The 12374-nt window shown below is 41.1% G+C and overlaps 1 protein-coding gene across 1 annotated transcript in view; it reads right to left on the reverse strand.

Annotated features, from left to right (window-relative positions):
* Positions 1 to 2668: 2668 nt before the first annotated feature.
* Positions 2669 to 12374, reverse strand: part of LOC146522468 (diacylglycerol kinase delta) — a 90009-nt gene continuing 80303 nt past the window's right edge. The window contains 13 exon segments of the mRNA XM_085139625.1: positions 2669 to 2716; positions 2718 to 2737; positions 4770 to 4884; positions 5066 to 5179; positions 7299 to 7388; positions 7587 to 7692; positions 8618 to 8781; positions 9452 to 9460; positions 9462 to 9587; positions 11040 to 11153; positions 11301 to 11408; positions 11539 to 11635; positions 12174 to 12281. Of these exon segments, the coding sequence (XP_084995751.1) occupies positions 2684 to 2716; positions 2718 to 2737; positions 4770 to 4884; positions 5066 to 5179; positions 7299 to 7388; positions 7587 to 7692; positions 8618 to 8781; positions 9452 to 9460; positions 9462 to 9587; positions 11040 to 11153; positions 11301 to 11408; positions 11539 to 11635; positions 12174 to 12281 (1204 nt within the window). The 3' untranslated portion in view covers positions 2669 to 2683.

A 12374-nucleotide genomic window follows, 5' to 3' on the forward strand; every position in this document is an offset into this window, starting at 1 on the left:
GGTAAAGGATTCGTTTGATAAATGTGGAAAATAATGTCCGAACTCAACAACCGAGCACTTCTGTGTAAATGAAGCAAAGCTGATGCACAAATAACTTTATTTTAACAGACCTGAGTCAAAGTGAGATTGTGAATGTACATCTTTGTCCCTTTTCTAGTTTTCAAAGCAGTTTAGTTATAAATTAAGATTATGTAGGCTTCATATGAAAAAACATCTAACAACCACTGAGTCATATTGCTAGCTTGAAAAGCTAGTATTAGCTAAAACTAGCTAGTATTTTTTTGTTTTAATTTTCTTACTTTTTACATTCTGACAATCAAACACTTGGCAGTAACTGTCTCATGGTGTAGTTCAGGCCAATAAATAGGAAAATGTGAGTGTAAAGTATAGCTAACTTGTACTGCAACATTAAAACTTAGGTAAAGGTTAGCTAGTGAATGTTCTTTATTATATTCTGATAGCAAAAATTGTGACATTTTATGAAATTCACTTTTTTGCTAGGCAAGAGGAATGTTTTATTATTATTATTTACAAATTTAGCTTTGCTTCTGAAAAAAGATGTAAAAAGGAAGATGTCAAATCCTGCCAAAAGCTGGATTTGATTGCTTAACAAAGAACATGCTGTTTGAGTAGCAATTATCGGATCAATTGCCACTGTCTCTAGTAGGGACGTACAGGACCAGTTGGCTTGAATATTACTGCAATTCCTAGTTGCACAGAAATACTTGTGGGTTGAAATGATTATAAGATTTTTTATGCTGTAATTGATATGAGTATTTGGTGGTTTAAAACTCCGATATTCCAACATTTGGCCATTCTCTTTTCAAACAAAAGCAGATTTCCCTCACATTTATTATTAATTTTTGTTATGTGCGTGTTGTTGGATTGTGTATTTCACTTTTAGGCTAGTAGGAAAAGAAGGGAAAAAAAAAACAGTAAACGGGTTAACAAATTTCTGGAGTATTGTAAAGGAACAATTTTCGATTTCAGGGATTTCCAAACAGCAGAACAACAATTTAGGTACTCAAATAATACACTATAGATACACGGCTTGACAAAATTTACAATATGCAGGGTGTAAGTATGTAAGTAAGTGGTTTGTCTTTTTTTTTTTTTTTTGCTAAACTAACTCCTGCTTTTCAGTTAAACTCCAACCAGTCTGGTTTAAAACAAAAGTAACATTCGCAAATGTTGCTGGTCTGAACAAACACGTAAAAAAAATAATAAAAATTTAAATTTAAAGAAAAAAATCATTTTCATGAGGCAATATCCACTGTGAGGCGAAGGCTAAGTATGCATGCGGGGACACACATAACAATAGTAATTGGCTTGATTATATGCATGGTGGCCAAAGAGTTTGTCAAAGGGGGAAGCAGCAAAGCCAGAACAGCTTCACAGGTTACCATTGGGAAAATAAGATATACAAAAAATAGATATACATTTTGTAATGTTAATAACAATAATAATAATAAGTAATAGCTTTTAACCACAACAAGGCAAAGTCAAATATCCACTGACTCTTATTACATATACAATCATGAATATGGCAAAGTATTAGTAACATACTGAGTAGCTGTAATGTTTTGTTTGTGTGCATCCTTGATGCTTCCTCCTTCTGTAAACGCATTTACCAGACACTACCAAAAATATCTGCTCTTATCGAGTCACTTCATCTGGTACTGTGCCTCATAGTGGTTCACAGAACAACTGAAAAACTGCACAGTGGGAAGAAATATTTAACTCCCCATAAGCCACATTTTAGACCCTCGATAATAATAAAAGAGCGTACTTTAAAAATCGCACAGTCGGATCTTTTCACAGGGCTGAATGCCAGGTGGAAATGACTCACAGTAAAGTTTTTTTTTTCTTTTTGCAGCGTGGCTGCATAGCCTCGGACCACACAAGCCACACAACAGCCTATTAAGAACCACTTTAAAACCACAACAATAGAACCTCTGTAAAATCATATACGATTTATCAATTAACATCATCATTATTCACAGGTTAGTACAAGTCCACACAAGTACATTCCTCAGTATTTTTTTTTTTTTTTTTTGCAACATATAAGAGAATCACCAGTTCAGTAGACAGTAAGGTCGAGATGTTTCAGTTTGTTCATTTTGTTGATTTGTTGCGTCGGAAGTTCTCATAGCAGGTAGCATCACGGAATAAATACTCAGTCTTAATCAACGTCTAAAGGCGATTCAAAAATGTTTCGAAATAAAACAATTAAAGTTAAAGATTGTAACAACTTATGATTGTAACATATAAAATAATATGGCTGAACTCAACATGCAAGGAGAGCACCACGTAAACACATTTCTTGGTCACGAAAAAAAGAAGAAAAAAAAACATAAGCCAGGAAGGACGTTGTTGCTCCACGCGCCTTGATTTCAGTTTAATTCGCTGCTGGCCACATCTACCGAACCAGAAGCAGAGCGCCAGTGGTGAAAATGCAATGCGATGCAAAGCCAGGGCCCTTTCGAAAAAAATTCAACAGAAACGGGGAGGAAAAATAAAATCCCCACTCGACCCACGTAAAATAAATAAATCTTATAGTGGGAGGAAACACCTCTGTCAAGCCAATGGACATTGTGGGTTAGAGGTAAGGGTAGGAGGGGTGCTCCTCACACCTGGTTTTCAGGGTAACGGGGGTCGGTAATAAAGCACCTCGTGCAGGACTTCAGTTGCCTGAAGAATCTGCCTCAGTGGTCCCCGCCTTTGATATCCCAGGTTCCTGTGGACGAAACAGAAAACAATAAAAACCTGACCCTGCTTACAAAGACACATAACTGTGTGTTTTTAAAATAAAAGCAGGCTGAAGCTGACTAAAGCCTCTTCTTTTAGTTCTTGGAGTAAATTGCCATTAAGGACAACAGGACCTTGAAAAATGACAGCATCCTCTGCCCCTCTTTTTGTAGCTCACTGATGTGTAATTGAAGAAAATGCAAGCTGCTGTTTGTTTGGCAAACTTGATCCTTTGTGGTCTGGTTCCAGTGTCGCACAGAGTTTGATTATGTGGTTTAAATGGTTAAATGGTTAATTAAATGGTTTGCCCAGCGGGAGTAACCACTGCAAACAACAAACAAACGAAAAACTCTAAATGGCATGACTGACTCAGTATAGCTGTAACCGATCCACAAGAAACTGATCCAAGTCCTGGAGACATGCAGAACCGTCTCCTCGTGAAAGGGTCATTTTATAGTTCCTCCGTGGGCACTGTGACTTACATACATGACAGATACCAAGTGAAAAAAAGATCACTTCCATTTATTGCACCGAAAAACCCAAAACGTATCCGTCTTTCAAATCATCCTCTCAGGACAGGACCTGTTCACTCCTATACTGCGCACATGAATCTTTATTTGGTTTGGATATGCTTGTGTTGTTCTACTTTGTATTAACACCAGCCAATTTATAATGAATTGGGTTAGGAGATCAAATCAGGACAGGATCAAATCACTTAATATGAAAAGATAATAGAGATAAAAGATGGATTCATTTATGTTTTTCCTTACTAGGTTTAAAAGCCTGAGGTCAGTAGCTGTTTAGTTCTGCTAAACCCAAGAAGACAGGAAAAGAGCCTTTGGTCAACAAAATGCTTGTTGACAACAAACTTAACCTTTCCTTTGAGTTATATTTAAAGTTCAAGGAAAATTTTTGTTTTTTTCATGACTATTCATGTGTGTATTTGTTTTCTTTTACTATAACCAAGAAGTACTACATAATCCATAAGTTCCCTAGCAATTAATAAGTATTTTGATTGCAAACCTCAGTGGAATTGTAGTTTGTCCTTGACAAAGGATAGGAGTGCGCAAGTGTTGCTGCACAGCACACAGAGAGCTTTTTCAGTCAGTTTAATTTCAGAAAGTTTCATTTAATCTTAGGCCAGAGGTTTCTCAAGATGAAACCTCCCCCTGCCGTGTGTTTGGCTCCTTTTTCTCTCATTGTTTGGACAGCAGGGGCTAAAATTACTCATTTGATGTTGAAGGTTGCTGACCTGGTCTAGACAACACCTTGGTCTTTTGTATTGCTGTAACCCACATCCCAAAGAAATGAACAAACACAGCTAATGGCTCAGTCACACTACAGCGAAAATAGGACGGTAAACTCTTTCTGACTTTGGGGAAAAAAAATATTTAAAATTCTGGTGGTTGCCCAATGATTGCTTTCAATATTTTTGCTGACAACGAAGAGTTGCGACTGACAACCTTGTCTGGGCAAACACTCAAACACAAGGCTATTGCTCAAGTTGTGGTGGGAGGCAACCTGTCTCCAAACTGACTGCAGTCACTCTCCAACAGATTGGCCAAGATTTGCAAATAACTGGAGTCTATTTTTGCAATAGGGAATACGATTGACTGGTTCCAAACTGACTGAGCCATTTTGCATTTAAATTGCTGTCCTGAAGCAACTGCATCACTATTTGTAACTCTTTAGAAATGTATAACTGTCTGTTTTAAATGTATGTGGTTCTGAACTCTTAAACGCAAGTAGTTAATGTGAAGTTCTGTGCATGGAGATGGCAACAGGTTTTGCTGATTTATTATAGTTAATCAGCATCTTATTGATGTGTTGATGCACAAGTCTTGACAGACCAAAGTTGCTTCGAAGACAACAACTGGCTACGAGTGCTTGCAAACCTGCTCCCAGTCTTCAAAGCAACCATTTCAAAGGCAACAAGACAGTGAAATGTTTGGACATGATCACAATAAATTTGTTCCTGCTGTGGTCAACAAACTAGTTTAACTGTTTAACTGATCTTTTACCTGAGAGAGAACTGTTGGACTTCTGCTTGTGGAGCTTCTCTCTCTCCTTCTTCCCCTTAGGTATGATCTTAAGCTTCATACTGCTGCTGCTCTTAGTGCTGCTCCTCACTGAGTCCTAAAAATAAGAGATTGATGGGTACACAGTGAGGGATATTTTGCTATGTGAAAGTCGTCAGTGAAGGCAGATGGGCTGCTACTGAGCAACAGAAGTGACACTGTGGCACTTTGCTGGTTGTTAGTCTGTGATAATGCCACGGCTTCTCTCTGACACAAACAAACACTGCATCCCATCCCACCTCCTCGGTGCACTGCATGAGCGGGCAGATCCAGTGGATGTCATCCAGCTTGTGAAGCTCGGCGCTGAGGCTGTTCAAAGTCAAGCGAAGCTCCTCTCGCTCTGGAGACTCAGACTGAGAGAAGGTGAAGAAGAGTTCAATTATAAATCAGAATGGGACATTTGACAGTTAACCCAAACATTGAAAGTTGGTAAAAAGTCAACTCCTGTTCTGTCTCAATGCATGTTTTTGACCCCTTCTGATTCACAAATGCATAAAACACCTGTTAATGTGTCAACAGTGGTTACTTCCAATTTCTTTGAAAGGAAAAATATTTTGTATATTTGCTGCACTACCCATCTGTGTAATCATCACATGTTCACGTCATTTCATCACTCATCAAAACAAGTTTACAGAAGTAAAATCCCTACCTGTGGTTCACCATTCAGTGTTAAAAGGAAGCGAAAGTTAAACCCTGTTTATTAACTAAAAAATGGCTTTTAGATACTTCAAAAGAAGCAGATTAAACTGCATCCCCAGGAAATTTGTATCTGGCACTCTCTAACATGTAGACGTGTTAAAGACAGCATCAAAAGAAGTAGAGGTGGGTTGCAATGCGGCTTGCAGCAAGACTAAAACAACTTAAATGTGCTTTATCCAAGATTTACCAGAAGGATGAGCAGAAGGCTATCATCTGAGCCATCAGCCAATGCTGTCTGGCACCGCCATGAGCCATTCAGCATGCACTAATGCTGTTCTCGGTTTGTCCCTCTTGCTGTGAACAAAGGATTGTTCAATTTGTCCAACTGTGCATGAAGTGCCACCCACAAGTTGAAATGTCTGGACACACCATACAGTCGAGCTGTTCCCACGACAGCTCCGTGGGACTGAGATCTGGTGACTGCACTGGACATAGACCGAATACCAGCTGACTGTTACTTGAAATAGTTCTCACATAGTTTGGAGCTTTGTTTTGATCATTTTCCTGTTGTAGGAGGAAACTGGCATCGCCACAGGGTATGGCTTGTGTTTGAAAAAACGGAGCAATATCCTCCCTTGTTTCAACAATAATTTCTCTTACACAAACCTTCCCCCCTCTGCAACCAAACTATTGGATTTCTCCACCATGCTTTAAAGTTATTGTTGAGCTCCTCCAGCACCTATTTATTTGTTCCGAATCTCACAAATGTTCTGTTTTGACCACAACTCCTCAAACTTTAGATTAATGGATCTGTAAGGCTGGTTTCTAATCTTCCTCCATCCAGTGTTTGTGTTCTTTCCCCACACAGTTTCCTTTTCCATTTATTGGCCAGAGTCAAATTAAGCTTTTTTCCTTTCAACTCTGCCTAGAAGGCCATCAGGAAGATGTCTCATGATTACTGCTGACACTGAAACTAGTTATTTACGGGAACTGTTTATGGAAGGTGCCAGTCAAGGCACTTCTCTTTCTGTTCCCGTCAAAGTCAGAGCATGTTTTCTCCAAAGGGAGTTGTTCCTTCTGGTCTTTGTTGAGCCATGCTCTAGTCTTTATTTTTTAATCGGGGTGTACACACAGGAAGAGCAATGAAAAAAAAAAAGGTAACTTGTGCCGAGCAAAATAAGCCAAATAAATTAACAAGCAGTTAAACTAATGTCAACTTTAAAGCCACATCCACACTGGAAGTGATTTGCAGCGATGTGGTGACCAGAAACTACCGAAACTGAAAGAAATGCTGATTACGAATGAAACAACCACCATGATGGGACGTGAGTGGGACCTCAGATAACCAGGTAAGTGCCTGAAGCAACTTCCAATGAGAGTGAAGGATATATGAAATATATTGGAAGTCGCGATTACTCGACAGTGACAAGCAATCAGCTTCAAGGAGCAAACTGCTTCCAGTGTGAACGCAGCCTCCTGACTACCAATGGGAATGAACAATACGCCTGACTGACTCATGACAGGGCAGAAAATGTGCTAGACGGTTACCTACACAGTCAGCTTGATCGTCCAGTAGCGACTAACAGTCAGTATACAGTAGTCATATGCGGAGTTCTCATTTTATCTGCTCGTCTGCACAAAGGCCCACTGCTTTAAACTGTGAGATTTCCTTAAAGCTACAGCGAACACAAACTGAACAAACACGTTGAACAGCAGAAGCTGAAATATGAGATGGAATATCTGAATGGCTTCAGAGGAAATGAAGGACCCGAACGCAAACAAGGAGGGAAACAAAGAACGGAGAGACGAGAGGGATGAACGGCTGAGGCGTACCAGTAGTTTTCCATCGAGCAGCATCCTGGTCTCAGCCTGGAGGACTTTACTGCTGTTAACAATTTCCACTGCAGTGCTGCGACTCAGACACTGAGAAAAAAAAAATTTAAAGTGACTGTTTTGAAGACATACGTCGTCCTCGAGGTGACATCACTGATGGAGTTCAGGTTAACAGGCTGCAAATTTAACAGCCTTTACATTGACATGAAATCTGAGCATTTTCTGAAAATCTGGTCATTTTGTGCCATCAATAAACTCCCCCATCTGCTCTCCGCCTCTGTGTCTTACCTCAGGGCTGGACAGTTTGGCCTCTGTGAGCACCAGGGCAGTGGCGTTCACTGCGTGAGCCAACTCCTGCTCCACCAGCTTGTGTGTCTTGGCCGCCTCGCGGATTCTGGGCGGGCACAAAGCAGGAAATTGTGAGAAAAAACAGAAAAGCACAATTATGGCCGCTGTAGCCTGTTGATACGTACCCGCCTCTGAATTTACTTTATTTTACTGTCTATTATTGTATTGCCTCTTTCTCAAATATAACCAGAGCATCTTCTACTGTGTGCTTAAATTATTTGTAACACATCTCTCTTGAATTGAAATTCCCTTTACAAATGTTTCTCCACATCTGAGGCAAGTTTACAAATGTAATTAAAATATTTATCATCCTGAAAGTACGGCAGTTTGGAAACATAACCGAAGACATCATAATAAACACAGCAAACTGAGACAGGAAGAAGAAGCTGCAGAGGGACACTACTTGTTTGCAAATGTGAAAAAGAGAAATAAAACAGCTCATCAGTGCAACGGAGACAAGCTCAACGCAAGTTTGCAAATAAGCCAGTTAATTGCGGTGGGATGAGGAAATTACCCCTTTATGGTCTCCACACACAGACGGATGCAGCTCAGTTAGACTGAGCTGTTTGCAATGTTTGAATGATATATTTTAAAATAATGTAGAGCGGGCATGGGGAACTCGAGGGCCGGTGTCCTGCAGGTTTTAGATCTCACCCCGGGTCAACACACCTGAATCAAATGATTAGTTCATTACCAGGTCTCTGGAGAACTTCAAGAGGTAATTTAGCCATTTAAATCACATGTTTTGGATCAAGGACACATCTAAAACCTGCAGGACACCGGCCCTCGAGGCCTGGAGTTCCCCCATCCCCGATGTAAAGAAGAGAAGAGTTTTTCAATTTTAGTGCTAAATTGTATTTTTAACATTTTCTTCTGACCACAAAACAGCATCCAGCTTTTAAAACACTGTGTGGCGTCAGCACACACTAATAAACAGCTGAGACGAGAAGAAAATCTGAAGCGGTGCCTACTTGTTGATGAGCGTGTCGGCCACGATGCCTAGCTGCTGAACCTGGGCGCACTCCTCCTCGGTCAGGTACTCCATGGACTGCTGGGAGTTAAGGCGGGGCCTGCTGGCGCGGTAGCTGTCGATCTTCCTCTTGTCCTCCCACGACTTCAGCGTGCTCTCAAACGCCTGGTTGTAAAGAGATCAATGTTCAGCCAAGCTAGTGCTGCTGAGCCATCTTTGAAAGAGAAGCCCATTTCAAACAAATCCAAGAGCCACCCGATGTCTGCTTTGAAGGAGTTCCCCTGTCAGTTACTGTGCGGTTTGTAGAAATAAATGTCAGGGTGCATTTAATTTCAGGTCTAAGACTAATACACAACAGCAAAGACATATTTTTAATCTCATGAAGGAGCAAAGAAAGAAAAGTGTTTCATTATGAATTTAAATTAAAAACTCGCCAATAATCATGCCTCAAGCAGGCAACCAGCAAGGAAAAGACATAACTGTCACTATTTCACTGAATAAAGCCGCATTTAGGGAGGATAAAACCAGCGAGCCAACTCTGTGGTGCTTAAGGAGGGGAAACCATGGAAACAAACTGCCCAAATGTGCTTGGCTCAAGAGAGCTCTCAGAGGTTTGAGCAGCATGAAGGGAGAACAAACACTGGGTATGGATGTGATTTAAGAAATCCCAAAATAGAAAGACTCAACAACACGGGCAGAGCGCTGAGTGTCCAGCTGCAATATTGATGAAAGGAAAAGGGAGTATCTCCAGCCACTGCTGGTTTTAACATGCATGCCGCAGACATGGGTATGCAAAGTGCAGGTGCAGGTTTTTTATGTGTGCGTCAGCGCTCACCCGGTCTCTCTGTGAGCATCTGAGCGCGGTTCTTGTGGATGATCTTGACGATGCCGGGCGGCTGGATCCAGGCCTCTCCGTCCACCTGCACAGGAACCCCCTCCTCCCCCAGGATGGTGATCTTCACCTGGCGGCACTGAGAAGTGGCAGAGCAGAAAACAGCAGCTGTCAGATGCGGGGGTTTGAGTGCTTTTTTATCAGCTAACCCCTTAAACTGACCTCCTCTGCCCTCTACTGATGAACACTGAGCAATTCATGCGAAAAAACCAGCAAGTTTAAGGGTTGGAGCTCTTCTTGCACGGTTGGATTTTATACCTCTTCACAGCCCACAAAGCTCAGAACAAACAACTCTTAATTCCAGTGAAACAACAAGACTTTGTGACTAGTCACAAACCTGTTATTTCTTAGCAGTATTTTTATTACCTGATAGGAAAACAGTTTCCCTTTTCCAAATCACCAAGGCCTGATAATTTGTACTAACCAAGAAAGCTCACCAGCCACAAAAAGATCCTTGTCATTAGTTGTTATTAAATTAGCAGGATTACCCAGCCAAAATAATTCATGATAACAGCACAGTGGAAATAATACCAGGCCTACTACGTTGAAGTGCCAAGGGCTTTAACTCCCAGTGAAAAACATCTGTTGATAGTTCAATTTTATTTATGTAGTGCCAAATCTAAATAAGTCACCTCAAGGTGCTTTAAACTGTAGGGTAAAGATCCTGCAACAATTAAGAGGAAGCACTTAGCGAAAGTGGGAAGGAAAAACTCCCTTTTAACAGGAAGAAACCGGCAGAACCAGTTTCAGGGAGGGGCCATGACCAAAGTGAGTGAAAACAAGCAACAAGCTGGTTTTGGGGACGGTGGGCACCTGGCAGATGCCACGGATGCCTTTGAAAGAGGATGACAACAGCGAGAGGAAAAGGAAAGCTCGCCTTTATGTATGTACAGCCACAGGGGGAGAGTTTGGGCTGTGGTCCGCCTCCAGTTATTGAATTATTGGTGCACTGGGACGCTCTTATTTAAAATAAATGCCAGTGTATGAAATATCTTCGGTGTGTAGCTTATTCAAAGACTGTTTTAATCTGAATATACATTTTTAGATTACTCATGTTGCACATTCATGTAAACACTGACTCCATATAAATATTATAATTACTCCACGGGCTCCTTTATTATCCTTCAAATGTAGATGACTGTGGAGAGTTCTTATTTATATACAGTAAGGATCAGACCTTCAGCTGCAGGTTAAACAAGATTCCTTGAGCTGTTGGTTCAGAGTGGAAATTAAATATTTGCATCTGATATTTGTCTTTTATTGGTGCAGAAAGTGACGGCCACGGGATTTGATCCCAGGTTGTTTTGTGTTGCTTCCTGTTATTAAACCTCAACCTCTGATAAGAGCTGATGTGCAGTGTTTGCAGGTCCTGAAATCTTGTGGACTTTCACCTTCTCAGCCAACCTTAACAGTGGTTTAACTTGCTCAGTGTGTCCTTTTGAAGGCCAAACTAAGATGCTGATGTAGGGAAGAGGTTTTAAAAAGGTTCTGTCAGACATATAGAGGTAAGCGTTATATGTGTCTGTGTTACCTGTGCAATGCGATGGTGCTGCAGGTTTATGACTCTGGACATGGCCATCTGCATGCTGCCGAACACCGCCACCACCTCCAGCTTCTTATCATCAAAAGACGGAGCTCCAAAGTTCTGGAGGTGCACACGATAAAATCAAACACCGTCAGCTTCAAATTTAGATGAATTTGAAATGTAAAGTAAAAATTCTGATTTATTTTCTTGTCTTTTCTTTTCTTTTCACTGAGAATGCTTCTGAAGGCCCGGTTGCACAACACTCACATTGTCCTCCTTGGTGCCTCCCCAGAAGTTGATACCACCTGCATAGCTGGGGATGTTGAGGACAGCCAAGCCCTGCAGACTCGGCAGAGACATGGGAACCCCGTCACACTGTGGACAGAGGAGAGGATACGCTTCAAGACGAGGAAAACTCAGCAGGTTTGCATAAAACAGCTGACAGACATTTGTTTCCCTAAAGAAAACCATTGGGTGTGTGTTCATGTACGCCTGTTTTTTTTACCTCCAGCTGAACTCTCTGCTCTAGGTTCTTGTACGTCTTCTGGACCAGCTCTTTGGTCCCCAGGACTCCGTACCACATCATGTTCTTGGTGCGACTACTGCAGAGGGAAAAGCAAACCAGTCAGGCCTGAACACAATATGATAAACTGATGTGTTGCTTAACAAAGTGCAACAAAAAAATGCCATAAAATCTAAAACTGAAGCGATTTAAGCAGATATTCTTCTGCTGTTAGCCTTAGGAGGTCATTACTGGGGGAACTTTGTCATCGTGATAGGACGTTTCTTTCTGATATGCACCTTTATTTACTGGCATGACTGAGAATGTCACGGACTAGTAGGTCACATGTAGCGTAATGAACTGGGATTACTGTGGGCATTTACAAAGAGTGCAGTGACAAGATTGCGTGTAAGGTTGAACCCCACAGATTTGATGCAACTGACGCTGATGGATGTGTATTTATGGGAGTTCCTATCTCAAGGTGACACACAGTTTAGAAAAAAAGCTAGAAAGCTTATTTTTATTAACTTGACATTGAAATAAATTGACTGTTTGGGGATTGTGCTTACACGTCATTTTGCCCCGTTGACCCTTTATAATCAGGTTTGTGCGTCTGTGTGTTTGTTGGGTTTTTTTACCTGCATTTTTTTGGGTGCTCGTCTCTTTTGTTGTTGAACTCGAGGGAGATTTTGGCGTCCAGGCCGATGCCGAAGTAGTTGTTCATCACACACTTCTCTGAGCACTGTCTGTAATTATGAAGCATGCAGACGGTTTATTAATACCTGATTTTGTGTGAGTGTGTGTGTGTGTGTGTGTGTGTGTGTGTGTGTGTGTGTGTG

The sequence above is a fragment of the Neolamprologus multifasciatus genome, chromosome 3 (assembly GCF_963576455.1).
Source record: "Neolamprologus multifasciatus chromosome 3, fNeoMul1.2, whole genome shotgun sequence".
Classification (NCBI taxonomy): domain Eukaryota; kingdom Metazoa; phylum Chordata; class Actinopteri; order Cichliformes; family Cichlidae; genus Neolamprologus; species Neolamprologus multifasciatus.